This window comes from Lonchura striata, chromosome 27 (genome assembly GCF_050655825.1).
Source record: "Lonchura striata isolate lonStrDom1 chromosome 27, ASM5065582v1, whole genome shotgun sequence".
Taxonomy (NCBI): domain Eukaryota; kingdom Metazoa; phylum Chordata; class Aves; order Passeriformes; family Estrildidae; genus Lonchura; species Lonchura striata.
In genome coordinates this window covers 3,407,807-3,435,726 of record NC_140729.1, presented here as the reverse complement: position 1 = coordinate 3,435,726, position 27,920 = coordinate 3,407,807, and the positions used below count along the sequence as shown (strand labels likewise).

General features: G+C 57.9%; 6 protein-coding genes across 8 annotated transcripts; 2 read left to right on the top strand and 4 right to left on the bottom strand.

Moving 5' to 3' along the window:
- Positions 1 to 95: 95 nt before the first annotated feature.
- On the bottom strand, positions 96 to 4,009 carry RUNDC1 (RUN domain containing 1). The gene is made up of 5 exons (XM_021532835.3): positions 3,634 to 4,009; positions 2,928 to 3,086; positions 2,468 to 2,666; positions 2,110 to 2,199; positions 96 to 1,586 (listed from the first exon to the last, which is right to left on the bottom strand). The coding sequence occupies exons 1-5, from the start codon at positions 3,961 to 3,963 to the stop codon at positions 721 to 723; spliced, it is 1,644 nt and encodes a 547-aa protein (XP_021388510.2). The 5' UTR covers positions 3,964 to 4,009; the 3' UTR covers positions 96 to 720.
- A 186-nt stretch (positions 4,010 to 4,195) lies between these two features.
- Positions 4,196 to 6,379, top strand: PTGES3L (prostaglandin E synthase 3 like). The gene is given in 8 exon segments (XM_021532854.3): positions 4,196 to 4,223; positions 4,627 to 4,740; positions 4,876 to 4,942; positions 5,228 to 5,326; positions 5,690 to 5,744; positions 5,747 to 5,779; positions 5,884 to 5,937; positions 6,158 to 6,379. Coding segments are annotated over 7 exon segments (423 nt in total). The 5' UTR covers positions 4,196 to 4,215; the 3' UTR covers positions 5,931 to 5,937; positions 6,158 to 6,379.
- A 96-nt stretch (positions 6,380 to 6,475) lies between these two features.
- Positions 6,476 to 11,642, top strand: AARSD1 (alanyl-tRNA synthetase domain containing 1). Of its 3 annotated transcripts, none has more exons than XM_085561975.1 (13): positions 6,476 to 6,626; positions 6,706 to 6,828; positions 6,898 to 7,057; positions 7,454 to 7,511; positions 7,854 to 8,010; positions 8,097 to 8,213; positions 8,827 to 8,957; positions 9,117 to 9,183; positions 9,368 to 9,459; positions 9,913 to 9,967; positions 10,525 to 10,619; positions 10,760 to 10,910; positions 11,455 to 11,642. In XM_085561975.1, exons 1-12 carry the CDS (start codon positions 6,588 to 6,590, stop codon positions 10,893 to 10,895), a joined length of 1,230 nt encoding a protein of 409 aa, XP_085418101.1. In that variant the 5' UTR covers positions 6,476 to 6,587; the 3' UTR covers positions 10,896 to 10,910; positions 11,455 to 11,642. The 3 variants fall into 3 exon arrangements, with proteins under 3 accessions (XP_085418101.1, XP_077644407.2, XP_021388515.3); XM_077788281.2 differs by having other exon boundaries at positions 11,422 to 11,642; XM_021532840.3 differs by lacking the exon at positions 11,455 to 11,642 and having other exon boundaries at positions 10,760 to 10,982.
- A 758-nt stretch (positions 11,643 to 12,400) lies between these two features.
- On the bottom strand, positions 12,401 to 15,252 carry G6PC1 (glucose-6-phosphatase catalytic subunit 1). The gene is made up of 5 exons (XM_021532842.3): positions 14,986 to 15,252; positions 14,386 to 14,495; positions 13,967 to 14,075; positions 13,626 to 13,741; positions 12,401 to 13,529 (listed from the first exon to the last, which is right to left on the bottom strand). Exons 1-5 carry the CDS (start codon positions 15,213 to 15,215, stop codon positions 13,018 to 13,020), a joined length of 1,077 nt encoding a protein of 358 aa, XP_021388517.1. The 5' UTR covers positions 15,216 to 15,252; the 3' UTR covers positions 12,401 to 13,017.
- Positions 15,253 to 17,921: 2,669 nt separating this feature from the next.
- LOC110471837 (amine oxidase [copper-containing] 3) lies at positions 17,922 to 22,078 on the bottom strand. The gene is made up of 4 exons (XM_021532858.4): positions 20,379 to 22,078; positions 20,008 to 20,293; positions 19,247 to 19,376; positions 17,922 to 19,092 (listed from the first exon to the last, which is right to left on the bottom strand). Exons 1-4 carry the CDS (start codon positions 21,946 to 21,948, stop codon positions 18,790 to 18,792), a joined length of 2,289 nt encoding a protein of 762 aa, XP_021388533.3. The 5' UTR covers positions 21,949 to 22,078; the 3' UTR covers positions 17,922 to 18,789.
- An 888-nt stretch (positions 22,079 to 22,966) lies between these two features.
- LOC144247516 (amine oxidase [copper-containing] 3-like) lies at positions 22,967 to 27,423 on the bottom strand. The gene is made up of 4 exons (XM_077788417.2): positions 25,720 to 27,423; positions 24,449 to 24,734; positions 24,105 to 24,234; positions 22,967 to 23,572 (listed from the first exon to the last, which is right to left on the bottom strand). The coding sequence occupies exons 1-4, from the start codon at positions 27,287 to 27,289 to the stop codon at positions 23,288 to 23,290; spliced, it is 2,271 nt and encodes a 756-aa protein (XP_077644543.2). The 5' UTR covers positions 27,290 to 27,423; the 3' UTR covers positions 22,967 to 23,287.
- Between the last annotated feature and the right edge of the window lie 497 nt (positions 27,424 to 27,920).

Genomic DNA, 27,920 nt, shown 5'->3' with positions numbered 1-27,920 from the left:
GTGCCGGTGTCCGCCTCAGCCGCCCCCACCCCGCGCATGGTGGTGCACCACGTCAAAACCCCGGTAATGGACAGAGCACACAGGACAGCGGCGGGTTCAGCCCACAGAGTACAGCAGTATTTAATATACCCCGCGGGACACCGGGCTGCTCTGACCCCCCACAAAAGCCTGGAACGTTGGACAAAGCACCCCAGCAGCCCAAGGGACACAGACTGCAGAGCCGCTGGAGGAGCCCCTGGACACAGGCCCCCATCTTCTCCTACTGGGGAAGGTCAAGTCCCTTGTGAGTGAGCAGCCCCCGGTGACAGTGCCTCAACACCTGCCTGCTCCCTCCTCCATGAGGGATCGTGTGTGCAAGGTAGAGCAGAGACTGTGAGAGACAATCACAAAGGAGCTCAGCTGCACATCCCACGGGCCTTCCCCACCTGCAGGCCCCGTGGTCAGGCCTCTGCCTCCTACCCCCGAACAGTCACTGGCCACTGGGCAGGGCAGTTTGGCCTGAGAGCAGCAGGGAGTGGGCAGGGCGAGGTGCTGCCCAACCTGCGGGCTCCAGCGGCTCTGCAGGGGCAGCATCAGACAATACACTGCCAACCTCATGACACCCTACAATTTCCCTAAAAGCAAATACCAAAGAGATGAGCTTGGTCTTACAAAAGCCAGGCTTCTTGAGCCCAACAGCTGCCTGCTAGTGGAAAATGGATGAAGTACAATAAAAACACATCAAAACGCATCTTTGATGTTTTTCAGCTGCCGAACAGCCAGGTCCACCGGGAGGTTGAACTTCAAGTTGCTCAGGCGGCTGAGGAGGGTGAGCGCGCTTTCGAAGCCCGTGTTGGCCATGTAGCTCCAGGGCTGGTAGTGAGACTGAACCAGAGCTCCAGACTTGCAGATGAGGTTGAGCCACGAGACCAGGCGCTGCTCGTTGAGCGCCATGCACACCAGTGCCTTCAGCTCTGAGTCCGCGCTGCGCTTGAAGGGGCCGTGCTCCGTGAGCACCGTGTGGATGGCTGCCAGCAGGCTCTGCTTGGGGGTAGCCACCACTGCTCCTGTCACAGGCAAGGCGAAGGACTGGGACAGCTTGCGAGCTGGGGATTCCACGAAGGCTTGTCCATTTTTAGCGTTGTAATACTTGACAAAGAGTTCCCAGGGGTGCATGGTCCGCGGTGAGGGTGTGAAGGCGGGAATCAAGCACGCGATGGGGGCCAACACCAGGCTCATGCCTGGGGAAGAGGCGTAGAGCCCGTGGGCCAGCAGGTCCCTCAGAGCGACCGTCAGCTCCCTGCGCACAGCCAGGGTCAGCTCGTCCCTGCCGCCCAGGGGAACGTCCTGCAGCTCAGAGGAGCAGATAACATGCTCTCCCTGCTGGTGTTTCAGGGCAAGCTGCCTCACCCGCTCCACCGACAACTCCAGTTTCTCTATTAAGGGGGAGAAGTCCTGGTTGTCTTGGTCCTTCTGCCAGAGGGTGCGAGGGATCTGGCCCGTGGCACAGCCAAACTGGCTGACAGCAAAGATCTGCAGCACGGCCAGCACGCGGCGCATGAGCTGCAGGCCCGTTTCTTGCATCCTTCTGGCATCTTCTGGGTTCACTGACCAGGTTAGAAAAGAGAAAAACATATTCTCATTAGGGAGTCAACAACTCTGCTTGCTCATTCGCACAAAGGGAGAGCAAATATTTGAAAATCTCTTCAGGTTAGCATTCTGAGTAGCAGCAGATGCCTCATCATGCTACATTATTTTATTTCCAGCAGGTTCAAGGGATAAGTAGGGATGTCTCAGACTCTAAAGAACACTGGATGCCCCCCAGCTCACTGAGCTCAGAGCTTGAAGAGCACAAATTACAGCGTGTTTTGCACCAAGTATCAGCAGTCTCTTCCTGACCCCCACTGAGGACAGAGCCCACCCTCCATGCCACATGCTCAAGCTCTGTGACTACTCTGAGGATCCCATGGAAGGAGGGTAAAGGAACAGGACACAGGCCTTCAGCAGAGGGAGTGCCAAAGCACAGAAACCAGCTGCCAGGAGAAAGCACACACTGACTGGTTCATGCTTATCAAAGCTCCAGGGAGGAGCTGGAGCTTTGCTGACAGTGCTGAGCCCAGCAGTGCTCACCTCTGCTCCCAGAAGGCTGGGTGCTGGGTTTGTAGGAGCCTCCACAGTCACAGTGGCCATCTTCTGCCTTGCCAGAGCTTCCAACTTCATCTACAAAAAGGATTTCACATCATTATTTCACACTTGTGAATTTCAGCTGCATATCCCAAGTATTAAGTTCAACATTCCTCAGTCTCCTCCAGACCTCTTTTGTCACTCTATCAATACTTCTCCTCACCATCAGTTTAGAGAGATTTGTACTTTTCTGTGACCCAGAAGCTGTTCCTGCATCTCCTGACATCCGTGACCTTCCTCCTCATTACTATGTCAGGGAATTACAAATAAATTCAGTCTGCTCATTCAAAAACTCATCACTGACCTTGAATGAAGTTGATGAACATTTCGAGGTCCCTTATCTGGGTCTTCAGTTGTTCCACCAGCTGCTCCTTTACCCTGGCTGGATTCACAATCTGTGCTATGGCAGCATCCACCCGCTGCCGCAGTTCCTCTGGAGAGAGAGTTGCAAAGTCTTCACTCAAGTCCATGTCCAGCTTCTTTATCAACTCATTTATAATCATCTGCAGAACACAAGCGAGCAGTGAGATTTCATCATGTGGCACTGCTGCCTGGGAGCTTTAAGTACTCCCTTCCCAGAGGTTTCCTCAGAAACAGGATACGTTTGCTGCACAGAAATAACTGCAAAAGACACATGACAGGTTCACACGTGTAGACAAACTCCTGACACTATTATAGCTGCTGTTGAGAAATACAGACTGATGACAGTCTGTAAGACACTCACAAGGGCTAGGAAATACAGCAGGAGGATTTGTGAGCCTTACCCGTTGTCTTTCCATAACCACAGACTGTGGCAGAGAATCATAGCTGCCCTCTTGGTAAGCAAAGGTCTCTAGGTCATCCAGCTGTGTCTTGAGCTGCAGGATCAGCTCTCTCTGCTTCTCCTTCTGGACCTCAATTTGCTCCTGCTTCTCTCGCTCACCCTGAAAAAAAGTTACAAGTAAATAAAATTGAAGACTTATTGTCATACCTAAGCCACAGAGAACAGGATTATGACGTGAGGAGTATCTCCTGCAGCTCATGTACTCATGTACACTAGCCAGCACTGCAAACCAGTCTGAGAGAGAAATGTGAGCACCAAGCAGAGGTATCAGGTACATCACCTCATCTGACAAGGGAAGAGGAGCACCTCCCCAGACCGCTTGCACCCATGTCCTGTCCCACAAGCCCAGGATCCAGGAAGAAAGCAGCTAAATAACACGTACATATCACAGATCCTCTGAGTCAGCCGTGCTGTACCAGGGCGTGGAGCGGTGACACACCGCTCAGGGCTCCAGGGCACATCCCTGCGAGCTGGCTCCGAGTCACCAGGAGCCTGTGCACGTCTGGTGCTGAGCGCTGTGCAAACCCGAGCACCGAGGCGGTGCAGCCGCCGAGCCGCTCCCGGCAGCGGGACCGCAGCCGCTGCCGGGATCCAGGCGGGGCTCAGCGCACACACCGACCTCGGGGCTATGCCCAGCAAAGGCTCACCGGAGCGGCGCCGAGGCCGTGGGGCAGCGGCGCGGGGCAGCCGCGGAAGGCGAAGTCCTCGAGGTCGCGGAGCAGGCGCTGCTGCTCGGCCGGGCCGGCGCGGGCCACCTGCCGCAGCCGGAACTGCACCTGGGCGAAGTGCGAGGCGAGCGCCAGCAGCGCCCCGTGCAGCCGCCGCCGCTCGGCCCGCAGCTGCGGCACCGACTCCGGCGACTCTCCCCCTGTGGCCGCCGCCTCTTCGTCCTCCTCGTCCTCGTCCTCTTCCGCCGACACGGCGCCCACCGGCGCCCAGCGCTCGCCGGGGCCCAGCGAGCCGCTCTCTCCGTCCATAGCCGCCGCTACCGGCGCCGCGGCGCCGCCGCCATCTTGGCGCTGCGGGGCGGGAGCGGGCGGGGCCACGGGCGGGGCCAGCGCGCCCCCTCGCGGCGCGGCCGCGGCCCCGGGGCCGCGCACCGGGGGCGGAGGCGGTGCCGGGGCCGCGGGTTGGCTGCCCCGGGCCCGGCCCGGCCCGGCCCGGCCATGCCTGCCCTGCCCTGCCCGCGCCCCCCGCCCGAAATAGCGCGGGGCGGGGTCGGCACCGCCATGGCGAGGTGAGCACGGCCGGACGGGACAGGCGGCGCACGGAACCCATGCACGGTGCACGGTGCACGGTGCCCGGCAAAGGCACCGCCCGACAGGAGCCTCCGACCTGGAGCAGCGGGGAGCGGCGCCGGGCCAGGCAGAGGGGAGCGGACACAGGCCGGCCGAGCCCCTCCGCCTGCCCGGCCGGGGCCGTGCGGGACGGCAGAGGAGAGTCACGGGCCAGGGTCCGCTACCCACCGGCCGGTCGGCACCCGCCCGGCTCCTACTGCCCGTCCCGGGGCTCGGCCCAGCCCGTGTCCGGAGCCCCTTCCTCGCCCCTGGCCCCCTGCCCTGGGCGAGCACTGCAGGGCACCGGGAAATGCCCGCTGCTGGTAGCCGCTGCTGATAGCCGCTGCTCTGCTCTGCCCCAAGGCAACCCGCAAAGACGCTGTGGTACGACCGGCCGCGGTACGTGTACCTGGAGTTCTGTGTCGAGGACAGCACGGACGTGAAGGTCGTCATCGAGGACCACCGGCTGGTGTTCAGGTGAGCTGCCGCTGCCCTGCCGACCGACACGGCTCTGCTCTGGGGGTAGTTCAGAGGACCGGGAGGACTCTGAGAGAGGAGAGCACGCATGGCCTCAGCTCCCTCCTGAGCTTGGTTGTTGTGATATTTTGGCAGTTGCAAAAATGCAGACGGTGTGGAGTTCTACAATGAGATCAACCTGTATGCCAGAGTCAACTCCAAGGTGAGGTTTCCCGCCAACAAACTGTTCTCTGACAGCCTGTCAGGCTCAGAGCCAATCTGTGCAGTCTTGAGCAATACTGCTTAACACTGAATGCTGCCCATCCTGACAGTGTCAGTGGGGTGAGCCTGAGAGCCCCAGCCCTGGAGCTGATACTCACACTGCTGCCTTGGCCAGAAACAACCTGTCTCTGTGGTTCTGTGACCCCACAGCCTGAACAGGGCTGAGCTTTAATCCTGTGCAGAGAGGAGCCCAGCAGACACTGAGGCACCCCTGATCTCATTGCAGGACTCACGGGAGAAGCGCTCTGACCGCTCCATTACATGCTTTATGAGGAAGTGGAAGGAGAAAGTGGCCTGGCCACGCATCACCAAGGAGAACATCAAGGTGTGTGTGGTGCCTGGTGCCTCAGTGCTTGTGCTATCCCCACTCAGCACCTCATGGTTGGTAGGAACCAACCTGCCCCCAGGATAGACACAGAGGCCCCCACAGGGGACTTAAGACAGAGCTCCCAAAAAGCCATATCTGATAAATCACCATTAGTCCACAGACTTCTGCCCTCCAGGAAGGACGTGGCACCCCTTTTCCTTGACATACTCAGGATCAGCATCAGTGCCTGCAGGAAAAGGGATCCTGCTTCCTGCCCCTCTCAATCAGACAAGGCTTCTTGCCTGTGCAGGAGCTGCCCCCGGGCTGCAGGTCCCTGTAGTGCTGCTCTCCCTGCTCAGGGGATGCTCTCTGTGCCCACAGCCAGCCTGGCTCTCCGTGGACTTTGACAACTGGCGAGACTGGGAAGGGGACGAGGAGGTGGAGAGGGCCATGGTGGAACAGTATGCAGAGGTGAGCTGGGCCACCAGCCTCATGATCGTGGGACACATCGCATGGGTGTGTGGGATGGGGGGACGCCGGGTATTTGGGGATCCAGACGTTTGTTTCCCATCCAGATGCTGGAGAAGGTGACAGAAAAGGGTCCCCCGCCAGCCATGGATGACCTGGATGTAAGTACCACCTGCCAGCTGCTTCCTGATGCCCTGCCGAGCAAAACCTCAGCCTCAGCCTCCCGCCGGCTCCGGGGCACCGGCAGCTGCACCCCTCGGCAGCCTGTCCTGGAGGCAGCGTGGAAACGCTCCCCGGGACAACTGGCTGGCGCCACCCGCTGCCACCGGGGCTGGCCCGGTCTCGGCCCAGTCCCTGGCACCTCGCTCCTCCCTTCCGCAGGACGACTGACGCCCAGGGCCCTGGGGACGCCGCAGGAGGCCAGCCGGTGCACCGGCAGCACGCACCGGGAGCAGCGCGGGCAGGCTTCTCCGAGGAAGCGGGGCCGCCTCCGCTCCTCCGTCGCCGCGGGCAGCGCTCCCGGCCCTGGGCGGCGGACGCGGTCCGGTCTCCCGTAGCCGGTTACCCTGACGGGGCACGGGGCAATAAACGTGAACCGTCGCAGCCGTGTGCCGTGCGCTCGGGCCGCCGCCGCGCCGGGCACCGGGAGCCGCTCACCCGCACGGGCCCCGGCAGCGCGCGCCGCCGGCGGGAGCGCGCGCGCGTCACCGAGCAGGCCCCGCCCGCTCGCGGCACGGCGCCGCCACCGCCGGTCCCCGCTCCTCCGCCGCCGCCACCCACGGTCCCGGCTCGCCCGTGCCGAGCGGTCGCGATGGTGTTCCGGTGCCAGCGGGACAGCTGGGCCCGGCAGGTAGCGAGGGGCCGGGCGCGGGGCGCGGGGCCGGGGCAGGCCCGGGCGGGCCCTCACGGCGCCGCCGTCTCTGTCTCAGTTCGCCACCAGGGTGGTGTCGTGCCGGGCGGCGGAGCTGCGGCCCGAGGGCGGCGGGGAGCCGGTGCGCGGCTTCCAGGTGGTGCTGGAGGACACCATCCTCTTCCCCGAGGGCGGCGGGCAGGTACGGGCCGGGCCGGGCGGGCACCGGGCACCGGGCCGTGCCGGCGGCGCTGACGTCCCGTGCCCGCAGCCGGACGATCGCGGCCTCATCGGGGACGTGCCGGTGCTGCGCGTGACGCGGCGGGGCCCCGAGGCCGTGCACTTCGTGCCGGCCGCGCTGGAGCCGGGCGCCGAGGTGCTGCTGTCGCTGGACTGGGAGCGCCGCTTCGACCACATGCAGCAGCATTCAGGTCCGTGCCGGTACCGGGGGGCGCCCGGTAACACCGGGGCAGGGGGACGGTCAGCGCCCGATGTGCCCGCACCCCGGTCAGGGTGGGGAGAAACCCGACAGCTGTGTGCACAGTCTGTTCCAGCAGGTGCCCCTCTGCGAGCCCTCCTTGTCTTGTAAACAAACGCACTGAAAACAGGTTTGGAGGAGAAAGTTCAGCATGCTTTGCAGCCCCAGCGTGTGCTGCAGTGCCCGGAGCCGAGGCTCACAAAGCCAGAGCTGCTTGCTCCTCCCGAGCACTGCCTGGAGCCCCTCAGTGCCCAGCACTCGCCTGTCATGGAGAATGTCAACAGGAAAGACACAGCCTGACTGAAAGTACCAGTGGCACTCAGAGCTAGTGCTTGCACATCTCTTCCAGGACAGCATCTCATCAGTGCCATTGCAGAACAGATGTTTGGATTCAAGACGACTTCATGGTGAGCAGGATAAAGGTTCCTTTTGACCCGTTTAGCATGTGCCACCATGCTACCCAGCACAGAGCCTGAACACTGAAACACCATAAGCAATTTGGCTATCTCGTTTGAACTCGGACATGGCAGGAGAGGTGACTGACCTGGAGAGAAGCTGTACAAAGTGTTTGCTCTGTCTTGTCCTCCTTAAGTGTTTGGTTTACGCCTGGTGCTTGGAACATAACAGGGAGAGGAGGGAAGTCTGTTTTGTTTCAGTCACCACATTCCCAGCAGTGGGATGGTGGTGCTGCACAAAGGGATCTCCCAGCTGGTCTCAGCTACAGCAGGAGATGTTCTTCCTTGGTGCAGGGAGCTGGGCCGTCAGCGAAGTGTCATTGAGCTGGACACCCACTTGGTGACAGCAGAGCAGGTCGAGGCTCTGGAGAAGAGTGTGAACGAGAAAATCCGGGACAGGGTCCCTGTGACAGTGAGGGAACTGGCTGCAGATGACCCTGAGGTTGAAACGGTGAGTGGTGGGGGAGAACTGATGGTATTCATGGAACAGAATAACTGAGCACAGATGTCACCTTCTTTGTCACCCTTCTCTGCCAGGTGAGGAGCCGGGGGCTGCCCGATGACCACGTAGGGCCAGTGCGTGTTGTGGACATCAAAGGCATCGACTCCAACCTGTGCTGTGGGACTCATGTCTCCAACCTGAGTGACCTCCAGGTGGGCTGCTGCAGCTGGGCTGCCTCTGGGAGCCACACTCCACATGAAGTACAGCCAGAGTCCCTGGGATCCACAGGCTGCTCCAGACTGTGCTGATGGGGAAGGGGGTGGCAGCAGTCCCAGGCTGAGGGAGCCCCAGGAGGGTCACACACGGGCTGGGTGCCACAGGTGCTTTTGTTTCCTTGTTGAAGAACTCAGCCCTGTGTGCAGCAGTGATGTTTTTGCACTGCCAGGGGTGTTGGCCATGTTCCCTCTGCTTAAAGTTCTGATATTTTTGGATATAATGGATGAGAAATCCTTCTGTGCAGGGAAATTGTGATAAAATTCTAGACATGCTTTTAAGTATTAGTACTTTCTAAGTCATTGGTTGGAGTCTGTTTCACAGCAGATACATCCAGATGCCCTGTAGAGTACATCCCATGGCTAAAAGATTGCATAAATTCCACCTAACCACCATCCCTTTTTTTTGTATGTTGACCTTATGGCTGATTTTGATCTATTTATTTTCACAAGCAGAGAGTCAATATTCACCATCGGGCATAATCTGGCAGGAACTGACCACCTATGTGAATTACTAAAACGCTGATCTGACCAGGTTGATTTTCTTTTTAAGGTTATTAAACTCCTTGGTGTGGAAAAAGGGAAAAAGAACAAAACCAACTTGGTCTTCTTGGCAGGAAACAGAGTGCTGAAGTCAATTGAACAAAGTCACAGTACTGAGAAGGCTCTAACCTCCCTGCTCAAGTAATGCCTTTTCCACTTCTGTTATTTCATTTTCACTCTTCCTCCTGAGAGATACCACATAAGCCTCAGGGCTGTGTGTGATATTGCCTGTTTTGCTCCTTTAGGAAATCCTTCCTTTGTCTTTCAGAGTAGTGATCCAAAGTCTCCCATTTCTTTCAGAAATGGACCAGGTGAGCACGTAGAGGCTGTGAAGAGACTGCAGAGCTCTGTGAAGCTGCTCCAGAAGGTACAAGATTGTCTGGGAAAAGTGGGTTATCACTACTTCCTGTAGACCAGTTGTGGTAACTGGGAGTCAAATCATTGGCTTCAGTTCTTCTGGATATTGTGAAAAGTGCTCAAACCTCTGGGAACACAGCTGTGTTCACACTGACTTCTCCAGCTGCAGTACATTTCATTTCCTTTTCTTTCAGAATAACCTGAACCTGCTTAGAGACATTGCTGTTTTGATAGCCCGGGACTTCAAGAACAAACCTGCTCCAAAGCAGCTGTTTGTACTGCACAGGTATGGGGAACTCAGGAAAGAGGGGCCAACAGTATCCCACATGTTTTATGGCAGCTGGATCTCTCGCACTTGTGCAGTTTGTTTTCTCAAGGAAGGGTGTAAACAAAGTAAATAGAATATTAAACAGACTTGGCCTGCTGCAAAGTTGTGCAATTAAAGGAATCTGTAATTCAGTCACTAAATTCTTCTGGTGCTGGAGCTGAGAAATTACTGTGTCCATCTAATTCCCTCTGCACTTGATATTTTCAAGTAGTACCAGGGAGCTCTATTTCTTAAAAATAACACTTGCATAATTCCTAAAGTGTCTACAGGAGTGCCCAGCGAGGATTTACATATATAGATAAGAGCAAAAGGCCAAAATCCTCATCAGGCACTTGGTTTCTGATTGAGATTTTGTACTCTAGAGGGGGTTTTTGCCTCTTTCTGAAGTGTTTTTTTAATCCATCCATACAGGAAAGAGGGTGATTCTGAATTTATGAACATCATTGCCAATGAGATTGGGACAGAGGTGAGTCACTGATGAAGACTAAACTGGCACCACTGGTTTTTCACCCCAGTTATACACAGACAGGGGCTGGCCAGGCTGCTGTTCCTGCCACAGTCATGATCTGCAGATCTCATTCCTGTGACAGGTACCTGAGGTTACCTGTCCCCAGCAGCCTCAGTCTGTAGGGCAGTCCTCAACAGTGAGAATTCAGAGCACTGGAGAAGAGCCTTAGCCCCCAAGAGCTGTACAGAGCTTCACTGGCTGAAATGGGTTAGGACAGGATTAGGTAGCAGTAGAATAGAAAGAAGGGTTCAGTCACAATCACCTAGTTCAACTGCCAACTGTATCCTTTTAACTTGGGATACCCCAGTACTGTTGTGTCCCAACAGCACATGACTGGGCAGAAAAGGCTCACATGCCACTTCCCTTTTACTTTTTTCAAGCAGTCTCAGTCTCGGTAATGCACATAGACTTCCAAATTGTCAGTTTGCTGTTTGTGTCCTCTGGCCAGTGTCTGTCCTCTTCTTGGATGAGGAGAGCACTGACTTATCTGGAGCAAGGCCCATCTTTGTCCACAGGAAACCCTGCTATTCCTGACAGTGGGAGATGAAAAAGAAGCAGGACTCTTCCTTCTAGCTGGACCTGTTGAAGCAGTTGAAAATTTAGGTCCCAGGTAACGTGGTTTTTGATTTGTTTAATTTGAATAAGAAGTCTGATGTTGCAGACTGAGCAGCTGCACAGTGTGATGCAGGCCCAGATGTGTGTGTGCTGTCTGGAGCAGGTTGGCTCCAGCCTGTGCTGTTGTTGCTGCAGGGTGGCAGAACTGCTGGGTGGGAAAGGAGCTGGGAAGCGCGGCCGCTTCCAGGGCAAGGCAGCCAAGATGAGCCGGCGAGGAGAAGTGCAAGCTCTGCTCCAGGAATTCATTAGCAACCAAAACCCGGGAGCATAAGAAACAATTCTCAGAGTAGGTTTGTCTTACATTTGTTTGCATAGGCTGCACTAGCTTCTCTACCAGAGAATAAAGACCTGAACCCAACAGCTGGTGTGCACATGCTCTGCGTGGGCTGCTCGCAGAAATGGGGAGGGGATCTGCCATCAAGGCTTTGCTGCAAGGGCTCATTTCTCAAGGCAAATGGTGCAGGGATTAAAGTAGTCCTTAGTGAACCACTTTGTAGAGTTCCCAAACCCAGAACGGGCCGCCTGCTGGCAGTACTTTGGGGTATTTTGTTTTGTGCCAGTTGCTGAGGAGGAATTGCTTGGCACGAACCCTCTAGCAAGAGGCAGCTGGGCTGGGCAAGGGCACCTCGGGCTGGACAAGGGCAGAGAGCAGCTGTAAGGGAGAGCAGGTACCCAACAGGCAGGAGATCATTCCTCACCACATACCAAGTCCTTTCCCTTGGTGGGGTGCAGTTGTTTCTGGTCGTTTTTTGACCATCAGTAGTTTCTTGGGCTGATGCAGCTGTAAACTCCCTCAGGATCAGGCAGAGCTGTCCCTGGTGTTCCCTCAGCTCACCTTTCCTGCCCAGGCAAGTCCTGGAGCTGCTGCAGTCTCCTCTGGAGGAACTTAAGGGCACTCTGGAGCCACAACGGGGCTTAACAGGTAATTTGAGAATTTACCCTTCCCTTTCTTGCTATAAATGGCATGACAGGTTTACCCCAGGTGTTGGTAATAAATAGAGAAACAGAATAAAAGAAACCTCCATGCTAAGGAAGTTTATCTGTCATGAACATGGGGATGGGAGCAGCCCCAGTAGATCAGGTTCCCACCCATGGCTGCTGTGACTGCTGCATGGCCACAGCCTTGGCTGAGCTGTTGGGATGGCATCAGGACACAGGGACCACCACTGAGGCCTGGCACTGGGTGTGGGCTCAGAGCTGCAGGGGTGGTGCTTTGGGAGCACTCCTACACATGCACACAGAGTCTGGCAGGAAGAAAGTCTCTGCACCTCCCTGTGTATTTTGGACTGTCTCAGACTGAGGGAGGATGTTTCCTGAGGAGGTTGATAGCTGGGCTGAACAGCCTGCACAGCTTGGCGGGCCCACAGGACTTCCTGCTGCAGGGTGAGCACTGGGCTGGGGTCCTGAGGTGGGAGGGGCGTGACCCCAACTCCACACCAAGGCAAAATGCTGCTTCTGTCCCCTACACCTCAGCACAGCCCCAACTGAGCCAGTTGGTCCCAAAGCTGAGCTTGTTTCTGTAAGCAGTGAGGTGACACAAGTTTGTCCCTGTTCCTGGCACAAAGTGCACCCAAAAACCTTGGATAAACAGCACAAAAAGCAGCTCATTTCCCCCCCTGTGCTGTCAGTGTTCAGCTGCACCTCAGGGCAAAAGATAAAGACCCAGGGCACTAGGCAGTGCCCTTCCCAGTGGCTTGAACATGTCTTGCAGATGTTGAGGGTCTTCAGCCCCCAGTAGAAATGTCCTTCCTCCATCTGCAGGCAGGACACTCAAACTCACAAACTAAACAACCTTCAGCTTTAATAAAACACCTGTGCACAGCCCCTCCCAGACACATGTAATGCATGTACACACAGGGGTGTGCACCCCACACTGACCACACTGAGGTGAACACCAAACGTCCCAGGGCTGGGGGTCCCTCACACAGGCACTTGATCTCCATGTCACAGCCTGCCCTTCCTTTGGCAGAGCTGCCTCTTCAGCAGAGCCCAGACACGCCAAGGTGAGGGCCCTGCTGCCAATGGTGCTGTCCCCAGCCCTGCAGCACGGAGGTGGCCTGTCCCCACGGGCTGCAAGGGAGTGCAGGACCTCCCACTGCTGCTGCTGCTGCTGGGTCCTGGGCAGGTGACCCCCACCTGTGGGTGCAGGAGGGACAGCAGGGGAATTGTGAGCATGCAGGGCTCTCTGTGCCATCAGCCAGGCCCAGCCCAGCGTGACTGGCACTGTGGGTCCCTGTTGTGGGAGCCACCCAGCAGCACCACTAGCCCAGCCTCCATGGTCTGCTCCCAGTGCAGAATCAGCCTGTGCAGACTCAGGGGGAAGCAAACAGTGGCTGAGGTGCACCCAGGGCCTGGTAGCTGCCCCTGAGGGCACCCTGGGGTGTCTGCCGGCCTTAGGCAGCCTTTTTGTCCTGCGTGGCCAGGAGCTGGGAGAGGCAGTAGGGGATGAGGCCGACAGTCGCCAGCGGCACGGCCGCGCTCTTGCAGAAGGAGAGGGCGTAGAAGAGCAGCTGCATGTGTGAGGGTGGCTTGAAGGCATCGAAGACGTGGAGGATGAGGAGGGAGGCAGCGACGCAGCCCAGGCGGAAGGGCAGCTGCTGGCCCTGCTTCAGCCGGGAGCTCTCCTGGTACAGGTGGGAGTTGAGGGCCAGCCCCAGCCCGAAGAGGATGCCCAGGTTACGGAGGAGGCTGGCGAAGGGGGTGGTGTCAATGTGGACCCACTCGGGGTTGCTGCACCACTTCTGTGCCTTCTCCAGCGTCCAGAGCAGGTCCACGCCGAATGTCCACAACAGCAGGTAGAAACCCAGGGTGAAGCTGAAGAGGAAGAAGGTGATGCCCAGGTACCGATGGAAGCTGGCTTGGTAGATGCAGCGGACGTGCTGGAAGGTCTTGGCCACAGCCATCCCTGCCAGTAACAAAGTGGGAGCACTGGTCAGTGCTGCAGGTACTGCAGTCCAGCACTGTGCTGCTGTAGGAAAGGGATGGGGGAGCTGATACAAACCTGAGAAAACCCCTGCAATCACCTGGTGGGGGAAGTGAGCAGCAATGAAGACTCGGGACATGCAGACGCAGACCTGGACTGCCCAGAACCCAATCCAAAGCACTGTCCACAGCACCCTGTGAGGGACGGGTGGCCACATCAGTGCCAGGGCCAGCTTGCACTGCCCGTGGCACTGCCATCACATGCTCCAAACAATGCCTGGCTGTCACTGAGCCTGTCTCCATGCAAACCCCAGCTGTCAGTCCACAGCCCTGTGCCTTGATGGGCTTGGCTGTGCCTGTCAGTGCTGGAGCTGCCTCTGCCTGGCACAGGTGGTTTTGGCACACAGCTACACAGCTTACCAGTATCTGAGTGTCCTTGACTGCTTCTCTCCCCCAGCAGCAGAGAGGAGGGCTGTCACCATGACATAGTACACGCCTGCTGCACCCATGGCATGGCCAGATGGGCTCCCTGGGCAAGAAGAGAGACCCAGGTCAGACTCTGCATGGGCCAGAGCTGAGCACCCGCAGGGGTTTGTGCTGACCCACCACAGCTTCGCCAAGGGTCAAGGTCTGCTCCGTGCAGGAGCTGCCTCCTTCCCCTGCAGGCACAGCCAGCGTCCCCAGGAGCACAGCAGCAAGGGCGTCCCCAGGGCCTTATGCTCCCTGCAGACTGCCAGGCAGACCAGGCCAGCACCCCCCTCTTTGTCTGCTCAGGTCACCATGGGCAAGCAGCCCCTGCCCCTGGCTACAAGCCCCTTCCATGGCCTGGGGAACCCTACCGGGGCCAGTCTCGCAGGTGAGCGGGAACTGCTGGATCTCTGGTGCAGAGTTGTTGCCATAATAGTCTGTGTCAAGGACCCACCAGTATGGTCTCTCCCCAAAGAGGATCCTGAAAAGAAAAGAGAAGGGATCTGGGGAGGTCCAGGACATAACTGCAGCTTTAGATCTGTCCTGGGACATGGAAGAAGCAAAAGACCCACAAGTGGTCCAGGGCATCCTGACAGATAGAGCACCCAGCTGGTTCCTTGGTTCTGACAGCTGACACTGCCTGTCCATGTCCCCCAGACCTGAGGGGGAAGAGCAAGAACTTCCTGGGACAGGTCAATATGATGTTCTGTGGTGAGGAGCTCTGTAAAGATCCCCCCACTCAGCACCACAGCCCTGGCTGATAGGAGGCTCTGTTTGCAGGAGGCTCCATCTCTGCTTGGAGCAGAGGGGGGGAAGAGCTGTTGCTGCATGGCTTGGGAAGGAGTGACCATTGTCACTGCCCAGCTGCTCTTTGTTCTACTCCAGCAGAGTAGCACAGATGGGGCTGAGAGCACCTACATTAATCCAGGTGTGCCAACACACGGTGGGAGTGTTGGCTTGGGGCTACTCACCATTTGAAGACGAGGTTAAGCCAGTCTCCAATTACAGCCACCCAGATGAGCCTGATGCCCACTGCTTCGCTGAAGTGGAACCAGATGGGGAAGAGGACAAAAAAAGCATTCCTGAGATCAGCAGCATAAGAGATGAAGAGGAACCAGTCCTGGGAGCCCTGGAAGTGCTGCTGCAGCCAGTGTGTGGTCCGGATGCCCACGTCGTGCAGGAGGTTCATGTTGGCCTCCATCCTCCTCTGCTGCCCTCGGCGTGCCTCTGGCTGTCCCGTGCTCCACTGTGCCACTGGGGTTTTATACTCTGCAGGGTCTTGTTTGCAGCAGGCAGGTCACTGTCCCAGCACTGATCTTTGGACCCAAAACCACTCTTTCCAAAGGTACATCACCAGGGGGTTGTAGCAAACATGTTTGGAACAGCTTACGTAAAAGGGGAGAACAGGTCCCGAGGGCACGTGGAGTGCAGTGCTCCAACCCCAACACCCATCCCCTGCCCCTCACCATGCCCTTGCCCAGGGGGATCCTGCAGCCCTGGCTCCTCCAGCTACCCACTACAACAGCCCAGCTGCTCTGACTGACACGCAGCCCTGGCTCCATTATCCCACACTCTGTGTGTGCCAGCCCTGAGGAGCTGCCCTGTCCAGGGCTGACAACTGCTCTGCTCTCTCTGCCTCCCCCCGTGAATCACCACCTGAGCATGGTGAGGATGCCCAGGAGTGTGGAGTGGGTGCATGGAGCAGAGGGCAGACTGCCCACCCCCTCCTCATTTGCCAGGCTAATTTAACCAGGACTTTGCATAATGGGAAACTTTCAAAGCTATTCCTGGAGGTCCCTGCAGTCCCAGACAGCCAGGCCTGGGATGCTCCTGGCTGCCAATTGTGTTCTTCTGATCTCTAGTGGGGGGCTGAAGGACCTTTGCAAATAGGGACTGCACTTCTTCTCCCAGTACTGCTCCACTGGGTTAATCCCTCCTGCCCCATCAGACCCCAGCTGTGGGTACAGAGCCAAACACAGAACTCATCCTGTGGTGCCCACGGCCATCCCCTCCACCCCAGCTGCACTCTGCTGTCCCTGGTAGCAGTGCTGGCACTGCAGCCTTACCATCCACAGCTGCCAGTGCCTGGACACTGCCCTGTGGCAGCAGCACAGGGTGCCCAGCCAGCAGCAGCACAGCTGAGCAGACAGCAAGGCATTAATGATCAACAGCCAGTGAAATGCATCACTTATCTCCCTCCTGAGAAAATTCATGTCAGGATCCTTGAACCCCTGCCCTATGTTGTTTGTCTCTGTGAGAGCTGTGTCCAGTGCTGAGTCCTGCTGACAAACAGCAGGAGTTACAGGCCCCATCCTGCCCCTCTGCCCATGCAGAGCCCAGGGAGCCATGGGGTCTGACAGGCAGAACACCAGCAAACCTTGCTCCCTGGGATGGCCTGGGAGGAAAGCAGCAAAGGCCACAGCCTCAGCCCTGCTGCAGGCATGTCCTATCTAGCCTGGCCGTGCTGCACCCAAGGAAGGTGGTCCCAGACCCTGGACTGAGCTCCTGACCTGCAAAACATCCCAACAAAACAGAAGTTTGCACAGAAACAGAATTACTCTTGCAAAGCAAATTCCCCAACAGTTCATTCCAGGGTCTTCAACTGAGAGTGGCTTTGGCCAGCGTGAAGGAATGCAACATACTTGGCTTCTCCTCCAAAAATATTTTGAAACTATCAGCAATAAATCCTTCACAGGAAATTTCACAGCAGAAACTGGGGCAAAAAGTGTTGGCCATGGGGACAAGCACTCCAGTCCCCTAGGAAAAAGTCACTGCAGGATAACTGGGGCCATAGGGGGGTGAGAGCAGGATGGAAGCAGTCACATCCTCCCTCCCAGCACAGAGGGGCTCAGCCCAGTACCTCAGTGTGTTTGGGCAGTGCCAGCTGCACATGCCAAATCCCCAGCCCCAAAGTCACTGTGTGGCCCTGGGGCAGGGCAGGGCAGCAGGAGCTGCCTGGGCATGCAGGGTTCTGCATTCTGGCTGCTCTGACAATTGCTCAGGGTCCCGCTCGTCCCCTGCACCGTGCAGCCCTGCCAGCAGCACCGCTGGGGATGTGCCTTCCCAGGGAAGGAGTGGGGCCAGGCCGGGGGAGCCCAGCTTGTGTCCTGGTCTGTACACAGCAGGCCCAGGCTCAGCTGGCAGCCCAGGAGCTGTGTGAGTGCTGTGGCAGCAGCTGGCCCTGGGACACGGCGTGCCCGTGATTCCCAAGGTTCTGGATGCAGCTCTGGCCAGTGCAGCACCCGTGGGGGCTGCAGCGTGCCACGTGGAGTGCCCGTGTTTGCTCCAGAATGTTCCTGACAGCTGCAAGGTCCAGGCTGGGCTGTGGCAGCGTGGTCACTGCGTCAGAGCAGAGTCTGGGCAGCGCTGCACATGTGGGCACGCAGGGGGCAGGGAGCTGGCTGGACATGACCTTCCTCTTCTGGGCCAGCCCCTGATGTCACCCCAGGGCACCCAGGGACCACTGCAGCCTCACACTGAGCCATGGCCTGAGCTGACCTCTCCTCCCATCACTCTCCCATGTGCTGCAGCAAGCTGGGCCAGCTCCTGGGGCATGTGCCACAGCCTTTAGTGCTCCTCAAGCCCCTCACAGCATCTTCTGGACAGACCCATCCACTACAGCGAGGGGTCAGGGGGGATGGACACCCACCATGCTCCCAGGGACACTTTGGTGAGTGTTTAGTATCTGCAGCCATGGGCCAGGGCTGGCACTGGTCTCACCAAGCTTCTTGGTGTCCCCATGCCAGCCTGGCACGGTGGGGAGGGGTCCTGTGGGCTGTGGGATCCTGCAGCCCAGAGCTGCACATGCAGCTAAAGGAGCAGAACCAAGGGTCCCCACACAGGGGGGCTGAGCGGGCTGGGCTGCAGCCAAGCCCAGAACTGATTAACACAGCTCGGAACAAGTGTTAAACATTAACTCCCTTGTTTGCTCCATATTCCCTGGCCGGAGCCTCCTGCCAGCAGTGGGGTCCAGGAGCATCCAGGACAAGTCACACAGCCATGCCGGGCACGGGGCAGGCACTGGGGTGGCCCCACAGCCCTCGGACCCCCACAGATCTGAGCCAGGACCGTCCCTAACAGCACTTCAGCCGTGCTGGGCTCTGGCCCCAGCCACAGGAGACAGAGCAGCACCCGTGAGTTTGTTCAGGAAAAGCACTCGAGTGCCTGTTTATTGGGGAGGGCAGACAGGGGCAGCCCAGCCCGGGGAGTGCCCGTCTGGAGCCCCGGCCGGGAGCTCCTCCAGCAGCCTCCCAGCAAGCCCAGAGCAATGGGAGCCTGCGTGGTCAGGCAGCTCCTGCTGCCCTTCCTCTGCAGAGCTGGCACTGCAGCAGCAGCCAGGGCTTGGTGCTGCAATGGCTGCATGGCTGGGGAGGAGGTTTGGGCATCCACACCAACACCACACCACTCACTCCTGCCACTGTGGGCAAAACCTCAGGTGGAACACGGCTCCAAGGGCAGCTGCAGCCTTGGCCAGCACTGTCACCCTGTGTGCACTGATGATGGGAAAGTGGTGGATGCCCCATCCCAGAGGAGGGAAGTGGCTGTGGGCACCCCACAGTACACAGGCTGACATCCAGGATGAAATTAAAAAATCACTCCCAGGGGCTGTCTTTCAGAGGCTTTGAGTCCTCCTTTGACAGTGCTGCAGTGCACTGAGCTTCTCCCAAAACCCGACCCCGAGCACCGGACACCCTGGGCAGGGGGAGGGCAGGTCCTGCTGTGGGACAGAGCCCCCCTGAGTGCCCACCCCAGAGCCAGCAGCAGCCCCTGGCCCATCAGAGCCCGCCAAGAGGCGGTGCCAGGCTGAGGTTGAGGAAGCCCCCAAAGTGGAAGGGAGGCAGGCGGGGGGCACAGGTGGCAGCGGAGGACAGGCAGGCGAGAGGATTGGCCCCACATGCCCCGAGATCCTGTTCACTGCTGAAGTAGACACTGTCAGAGGAATCCACCGAGGGGTCCTCGTTGAAGTAGTTGTAGGGCCTCAGGAAAAAGCCAACACCATTCCCCACAGTCACTGTGTTGGGGATGTCTTCAGCATGAGGGACATGCAGGAACCCCACAGTGATCCAGGCAACCAAGTCCTGCGAGAAGAGGAATCTGTCAGGCTGAGCAGGGCTCTGCCAGCCCATCAGCTGCTCAGTCTGGCTCTGGGACGGCTGCAGCTTCTCTCCAGGGCATGAGCCAGGATGGCCTGACAAGCTTCAGCTTCTCTCCATCCCAGGGACCCCAGCTTACCTCGTTGGTGATGGTCTCGTTGTTGATGAAGTCAGCAAAGGCCACAGTGGGCGTCCAGGGGTCATTCTGGTTGTAGACGCTGGTGCTGGTGGGCTCCTCCTCCTTCCTCCGGGTGACAGCCAGCTGGTACCTGCCAGCACAGGGGTCAGAGGGGCTCATCCACGCCAGCCATGGCATTGCCAGCTGGGATGTGCTGCCAAACTGGGGCTGGACATCCCCGGTCTGCCCTGGGGCAGGGAGGGAAAGGGCCAAGAGAGCAGTAATGGGCAGCAGCCCCAGCATCTCCAAGCTTTGTGGGGGATCCTTTGCTGCCTGTGGCTTTTCTAGCATGGATGGATCCAGGTGCAAACGCTGCCACTCAATGCCCAATGCACTCCCTTAAGCCACAGCTGCTTCCCCACACAGACTTCCCTAGAATGAGCTCCATCAGTTCACCCTGGCAGTGAGACTGCTCTGTGCTTATCCCAAGCATTTTCCAAAAGGCATTCTGTCCTCCTGGGAAGATACCACAACCTGGCAATGCCAGTGCTTCCCTTGGGAATTCATTCTGCAGGCTCAAATGTGCCTACAACCCCCTGCAACAAAGGCCTCAGACTCCTGCCTGTGAACTGCCATTAGCAGATGTTCTTGAGCAACATCTCAAGGAAATTTCAGAGCCAAAAGCTACAAATGTTTGCTGTTTAACCCTTCCCTGCCTGGTGCAGGCCTGCCCAGGGGTGAGAGCCTCCCTCCACCAGGAGCAGGAGCAGCTGAGGCCTCACCTGCCCCAGCTGACAGCTCGTTCCATGGAGCTGTTGGTGGGCAGGTGCTTCCCAGCAAAGCTGATGATCTGGATCCGGTAGCTGCGTGGGTGCTCCCACTTGTTGGGATTGGGGCTGACAAAGGAGAGGTACCGGGGCATGGGGACATTGAGTGGGAATGCTGCCTCATCCTCCTTCTCCAGCCTTTCCTTGCGGAGGTATGGCCGCTCAATGGTGTTCTGTGTGCTCCAGGGATCTTTGACAAACTGGTACTCCATATCCTGGGTCTCCAGGGAGTTCAGCTGCCCTGTGAAACAGAAGAGAAAACCCGCTCAAGCTCTGCACCCCAGGCCACAGTAACCACAGCCATGCACAAAGGTGGCCAGACCTACCGTCAACATCCAGGTCCACCTTGTAGTGGATGTGGTGGAGGTGCATCGTCCCCAGCGTGTGGGGCCCAACCCTGTTGCCATGGTCAGTACCTCGGCCATGGAAGAAGGAGGAGCTGATGTAGCCAGTGGCATGCACCCGGACCTCCACAGCCCCGTTGGCGTGGAACATGAAGTCCCAGATGTAGTCATAGTTAATGAGTGTGGAGATGGTACGGATGACCAGCGTGTTCTTCCGCAGCCCGCCGTAGTAGAAGGACTGTGAGTCAGAGAAGTGGCGCCTGAGAGGGAGGGCAGAGTCATGCTCAAAAATGCAGAGTGAGTTTTGGTTGGTTTTGGGGGTATCTGTCTCTGCCAGGTAGTGCCGGTCCACGTAGGTGGCTGTGTAGGGGCAGTCCAGGCCCTGGATCAGCTCGTAGGCAAAGCGGCCGATGCCAAAGCTGCCGTCCAGGTAGCGGGTGGACATTCCCCCAGGGCAGTTGGAGCTGTACAGGGCTAAGGCTTCCTGGAGACTCAGCTCATAGACAATCCTCTCCCCACGGTACCTGATGTCAAAGAGGCGCGGGCCGGTGTTGGGGTTCATGCCGAAGGTGATGCTCCAGCCCTGGAAGGTGACGCGGTTGTTCCTGACGCTGTAGCGGGGACCCTGTGGCTCGAACTGCAGCGGGCCCGGGGACCCAGGCGGGCGCCGGGGCTTCATTGAGCCCAGCACTGCATCAGCCTGGGGCTGCTTCAGCCTGACAACCTCCAGCGCACCGGCCACAAACTCCTGTTCCAGATCCCCCGTGCTGGCAAAGTACCGGCCACTGTAGAAGACTTTGTGCAGCTTCCACCGGGAGACGTGGAGGTCCCCGTGGTCCACCAGCACCTCCAGCCCCACTGGGGACAGGTAGTAGCCGGTGCCAGCCACGTTGTGGAAAAGAACAAACCAGGTCACGCGGTCACCGGACTTGAAGCCCCGTGGGGCTGTGGTGAGGGCGACCAGGTTGGTGCCGTCAGACTCACAGCACGCAGCGAGGAAGCACGGCGCCTGTTTCAGCTCCCTCTGAATGAGGGCGTTGATGTCCGCGTACTCCTTGCCAGTGACGGGCCTGCGGTGGTAGGGCACCTTGCCCCCGTACTTCTGCACCGTCACGTCCCGGTGGTACGCCGGCCCCGGCAGCGGCCCCACCACGTACTCGCTGATGTTGGGCTCTGGCTGCTTCCCAAAGTACAGCACAGCCAGAGCCTCCCGGGGGGGACGAGCCCCGCCGCCGTCCAGGAACCGCAGCACCTCTGCCTTGGCGGGGACCTGCAGATCCACGGAGGCGATGCAGTTGTCCGAGGGTTTGGCACGGGACGCGTCCACCAGCGGCACCCCGAGGTGTCCCTGCAGGTACCGCACCACCTGGGACATCTCCTCGGGTGTCAGGTCAGCAAACACCAGGCTCTGGCCATCCTCGATGTCCTCCTGCTCTGGGGGCAGGTGCTGGCAGCTTCTGGGGGTCCTTTCTCTGGTCAGCAACACGCAGACCAAGGCGAAGATTGTGGCTAAGGCCAGACCAAGGAGGACGAGCACGGTTTTTAGGCTCATGCCTGCTGGGGCACTGAGCGCTCCCACAGTCTGGCAGGACACGTTTCCAGCTGTGGAATCCTCCCAGCCACTCACTAGAACAAGGGGCTGGGTTGGCTGGGGTTTATTTTCCTCCCCTGTTTCCTCAGCAGAGACAGCCTGGAGCTACTCACAGGGAGGGTGCAAGGGGATGTTCTCACACATGTCAGGATTTGCTGGGAACTATAAAAGGCAACATTGCTCTGCTTCCCTAGAGGGCCATAATTTTAAGTAAACTTAGTGTTTGTACATTTGTCCTTCCCCTCTGGTCTCAGATCCTACTCCCAGAGCTTGGAGTGGATGGATCCAGTCACGTAGGGGAAATAAGCACATTCTCCCTTCTCCTCCTTCTCTTAACCCTGCAGATGCTGGCAGGCAGCAGTGGCTGTAGAGATAAAGCTTCCCTGTGCAGAGCAGTGCTAAACACAGCACCACTGACACAGCCCTGCCATCACCAAGCAGCACTGACTGCTGCTGCCAACATCCCCATGGTCCTGCAGCCAGGAGAGAGGGGACAGCTGTTTGTCACCTTGCAAAGGTGTCCACTCCTCCCGAGTTACAGCCTAGCACTGATGGGGCTGCGAGGAGGGGATCAGGGGTGTCAGAGCCCAGCCAGTATCCTGGAAAACAGGCAGGGGCACTGGCCATGCTGCATCACCAGCAGCCATGAAAGGTGAAACCATTAAAGCCATGAAACTCCTTCCCCTGCAAGGTCCTGTCCAGATCCCCCCCTTGTGCCCAGCACTGAGGGCCTGAGAGCCACAACCCACAGAGTCCTGGCCATGACCCAGCCTCCCCCAAACGGCCACAGGGCTTGGTGCCAGTGCCCACCTCCACCCCAGCTTGTCCCTCCTGCACTCCAGCTGGACGTCCCCGTGCCCTGACAACACCCAGAGCCACATTGCTGGGCTGCTTTGTGGGCACAGCAAACATGGCAGAGAGCAGCATCATCCCCCAGGAGATGCTGCTGAAAGTTGTAAGAATGAGACACTTGAGAGAGTTGGACCAGCACCATTTTCATTATTTTAACCTGAGATATGCACTACACAGCACTTGCTTCTACAGCAGAGGAACAGGATCCTCTCCTGACTTTCCTCTGGCAATAGACTCAAATTCAGGAATTAACAGATAACAGAGACTTCCATCTCACCTCATACTAGGAAAATCACGTTTCCCTTTTCGAGAGCACTATTTCAAAAGCCATGATAAAATGTGAAGTCACTGGACAACTGAAAATTGAGACAACTTCACTAAAAAGCTGAAAATCGGAGACAGAACAGTCAGCCTGGTGTCTCTGACCACATCTCACCATCCTGTAGCATTAAAGCCTGCTCATATTTCGAAAACCATCATAGGTGAATGGGGGGAAGTTTGGCAAACAAGAAGCAGTTTTGGGCAAGCAGGCAAGAGGGTTGATTTCACATGCTGTAAAGTCCTGCTCGCTGGTGAAAAACACACCATCGTGGGAGTATATCGAGGGGTCCATGTCATAGTAGTTGTAGGGCCTCAGGAGAAAACCAACCGAGTTTCCCACGGTCACAGTGTTGGGAATATCCTCAGAGTGCGGAATATGGAGGAAGCCAGCAGTTATCCAGGCAACCAGGTCCTAGACAGGGAAGAGCCACAAGCCCAGAATTACTTCAGAAGCTGCAGCAGCAGTGACCAAAATACATGTGGGGCAGTGGGGAGTGACAGAAGAGAAGGAGGGGGACCTCAACGGGCAAAAGCTGGCTGCATTCCCACACACCAAGCCCTCCCTCTCCTGGGAAAGAGCTCCTCCCTTCCCCAAAGACCTGCCACAGCCATGGCAGCAGATATCCACCCAGCAGAAGGGCCCTTGCCTTCACCTCCATGGCCTCACTCTGGTCTCACAGAGATTTTAATGACATTTTGCCAGCATTTCTCCACATGGAGAAACAAGCTTCTGCTCTGCACACACTCTCTATGTTCTCTGACCAAAGTACCAAGCAGACACACAGAGAAGGGGATGCTCAAACCAAATTTCCTCTTTCCTCTGGGCTGCTGCTCTCAAATCTGGGCCCATTGTCCCAGGGGTGGTGCTGGAGTCTCTCTGCTCCTTGGGGTTCCCGTTGAGCCTGGGCAGGGTGTTAAATTCCATCCCAGGGACCCCAGCTTACCTCGTTGGTGATGGTCTCATTGTTGATGAAGTCAGCAAAGGCCACAGTGGGCGTCCAGGGGTCATTCTGGTTGTAGATGCTGGTGCTGGTGGGCTCCTCCTCCTTCCTCCGGGTGACAGCCAGCTGGTACCTGAGGACAAGAAAAGAGAGGAGAGCAGCCCCCGAGGCAGGGCAGAGCTAAATCAGCTCCTGAAAGTCTGCAGAGCACAGGCCTGCTCGGATGGAGCAAACCCAGAAGAGCACTTCCCTGTGCCTCCCATCAAGGGACATCCAGCAATGCCTTTGCAGCTGGCAGGGCTGAGGGGGTCTCTGAGAACCTGCCATGCCAGCCAGAACAGCCTGACCTTGCCCAGCTGATGGCCCTCTCCATGGAACTGGCCTCAGGGATGTGGTCCCCTGCAAAGCTGCTGATCTGGATCCTGTAGCCGCGCTGGTGGCCCCACTTGTTTTTGCTGTTGGCAGCGAAGTAGATGTATCTGGGCATCTTGGAGTGGAGCCGGAAGGCAGCCTGGTCTTCTGTGTCCAGGACTTTCTTGGTGAGTCGTGGCCGCTCTATCTGCTGCTCTGGGCTCCAGGGAGCCCGTGTCATCTCAAATGCCATGTCATGGGCCACGAGTGAGTTTTTCACCCCTGCGAAGCCAAAACAAAGTCACTGAGGAGAGTCCCCACAGTGTCCTGTTCCCCAAGGACATCAGAGTGCCTGCTCCCCCTGTTCTCCCTCCCTGCACCCTGGGCTCTGAGCACCGACCCAGTCCAGGAGCAGTTGCTGCTCCTCAGCTCCACATGCCATGACAACACCCATGTGTGGAACTATGGCTGGACACTTGTCCAAGCTGGGCAGCACCAGTCTGCAGCAGATGCTATGAGAGACAAGAGGGGACAAGGGATGAGCCTCACCCCAGGGCAGGAGAACAGGTTTGTCTCCCATGCAAGCATAGTCTAATTAAGTAGAGCACGAGCTTTGGTACTGCTCATCCTGCACAGTGGGGCACCTGGAGCAGCCTGGGTGCTGCACACATTTGCACATCACAGACAAGATCAGTGTTGTGCTGTTCTCAGGCCCTGCCACAAAGAAGAGACATGGGCCCAAGATTTGGAGCAACAGGAGTGGCATGGGAGCAAATCAGTCTGGAGACAAGGTGGCAAAAAGTTGCTGAGAGCATTTCATGGCCAGTGCCTGTGCAGGTCTGGCAGAGGGATTATGCCCCAGCACCTCCTGCCTGTCCCACCATGAAGCCCCTCTGTGTTCTGTTCCTTTAACATGTGAATTCTCAGCTTTCATAAAAGCTATTTCAGAGCTGAACCTATGGACATCTGTGAAGCCTTGAGCCCCACAGAAGAAGATCCACGCACAGCGGAGCTAAATTCCTTTCTTTTTCTCACATGAACTAAACTTCTAAGCCCACACCTTCCCTGTCAGAATAAACAGTAACAGTCTGATTTTATCTGCCTTCTCACTGTTCCTGCAGTTCTGCCACCCCCCCACTACAAGCACATCACCCTGCCCCACAAATGGAAAGGAAAACCTATATAACCACCAAAAAAGTAAAGTTTTTTGAGTCTAAAGGTATTTGGAGAGAACTTTTTAAAAAGCAGAGACAAGATCCAGACCTACCTCCCACGTCCAAGTCCACCTTATAGTTGACAAAATGGGTGTGGATCGTACCCAGGGTGTGCTCCCAAAGCCTATTGCCATATCTCAGGCCATCCCCGTGGAGAAAGGATGAGCTGGGGTAGCCCGTGGCCTGCACCTTGCCCTCCAGGGCCCCGTTCTGGTAGAAGATGAAGTCCCACACGTAGTCGTAGTTGCCCACGGTGACAATGGACCGAACGACCAGAGCGGAGTTGACCAGCCCCCCGTAGTAGAGCGCCTGCAAGTTGGAGTAGTGGCGCCTCAGAGGGGAGCCCAGGTTCTGCTCAAAGATGCAGAGCGAAGCCTTCCTCTTCGTGGGCCTCAGGCTGTCCGACAGAGAGTGTGTGTCCACGTAGGTGGCCAGGTAGGGGCAGTCCAGCCCTCGCACCAGGGGCGAGGCGTAGCGGCCCAGGCCGAAGCTGCCGTCCATGTAGCGCGTGGACATCCCTCCCGGGCAGTTGGAGCCGTACACGGACAGCGCCTCCTGCACACCGATCTCATAGGCAACCCTCTCCCCCCTGTGTCGGATGTCAAACAGCCGCAGGCCTGTGCTCACGCTCATGCCAAAGGCAAAGCTCCAGCCCTGGAACACCACCTGGTTCTTCCTGACGCTGTAGCGGGGACCCTGTGGCTCAAACTGCACTGGGAACTGCGCCGCCCCAGGCGCTCGAGGCCTCATGGACGAGAAGTCCCCGTCCCGCGGCGCCTTCCTCACCTTCTCCACGCTGATCCGGCCCTGCACGTAGGCACTCTCCAGCTGCACCATGTCCCTGTAGTACTGCCCGTTGTAGAACACCCTGCTCACCGCCCACTGCGAGATGTCCAGGCTGCTGTGGTCCACCAGCACCTCCAGCCCCACCGGGTGCACAAAGAACCCGCTCACGTTCTGAAACAGGACAAACCAGGTGACCCGATCGCCAGACTGGAATCCATGAGGGACTGTGGTCTGAAATGCCACGTTGGTTCCGTCATACTCAAGGACTTCTCGCAGGAAGGTCGGTGCTGCAGCAAACGCCTTCGTCTCCAGGAACGCTCGCAGCTGCTCGTACTCGCTGCGCAGCGTCGGCCTGCGGTGGTAGGGCACCTTGCCCCCGTACTTCTGCACCGTCACGTCCCGGTGGTACGCCGGCCCCGGCAGCGGCCCCACCACGTACTCGCTGATGTTGGGCTCTGGCTGCTTCCCAAAGTACAGCACAGCCAGAGCCTCCCGGGGGGGACGAGCCCCGCCGCCGTCCAGGAACCGCAGCACCTCTGCCTTGGCGGGGACCTGCAGATCCACGGAGGCGATGCAGTTGTCCGAGGGTTTGGCACGGGAGGTCTCCACCAGCGGCACCCCGAGGTGTCCCTGCAGGTACCGCACCACCTGGGACATCTCCTCGGGTGTCAGGTCAGCAAACACCAGGCTCTGGCTCATGGATCCTGTCTTCTCCTCAACCCTGGGCTGGGATTCACAGCTGGGCGACCGCCCACCCCTGCTCAGCAGCATGCAGGAGAGAATGAAGATTATCACTGCGGCCCCGACCAGGAGAACGTAGGGAAGTCTGGGGTTCATCACGCCGGGTGCAGTGACAGCACTCGCAGGGTGGCTGAAGGATCCAGAGCACGTCACTCACCTGCAGACCAGGCTCTTTATTCATTTGCAACCGTGGGCGTAATGGCAACGCTTGTGAGGTGGGGAGGGAACTTGTAGGTCCTGTGGGTCTCTGAGAGGAGATCACAGGCCCCAGCCAGTTTGGCTTGTTTTCTCCCCACCCCAGATGCACCAAAGGAGCCAGCCTGGCAGCCAGTACCTGGCTCAATCACCAACCTACTGATGGGTTTCTCTGCTGCAGGGTGACACCACAAAGAGCCCCAGTCTCATCTGTCCCAGGGGCCTTTGTTTCTTTCTCTGTCTCCCAGGATGCTCCACCTCTGTCTCCTCTTGGATCGTGGTGATGCCACGGGGGAAGGCTCAGCCAGCCTGGTCCTTCTGCACCCAGTGCCCCCAGACCAGCCCCACTGCCCTGAGGGGCCGGTCTCTGCTGGCACAGCCCGAGACCTGCTGGCTCCCAGCATCTCCACATGCCAGTTCTTCCTGTCACCATTCTCTGGTGCCTCCAAGACCTTCCCAGCCCTGAAGGAAGGGACCTGGCAGCTCCAGCCTGCTTCTGGCTGTGGGCAGACCAGAGGCAGCTCCATGGTGA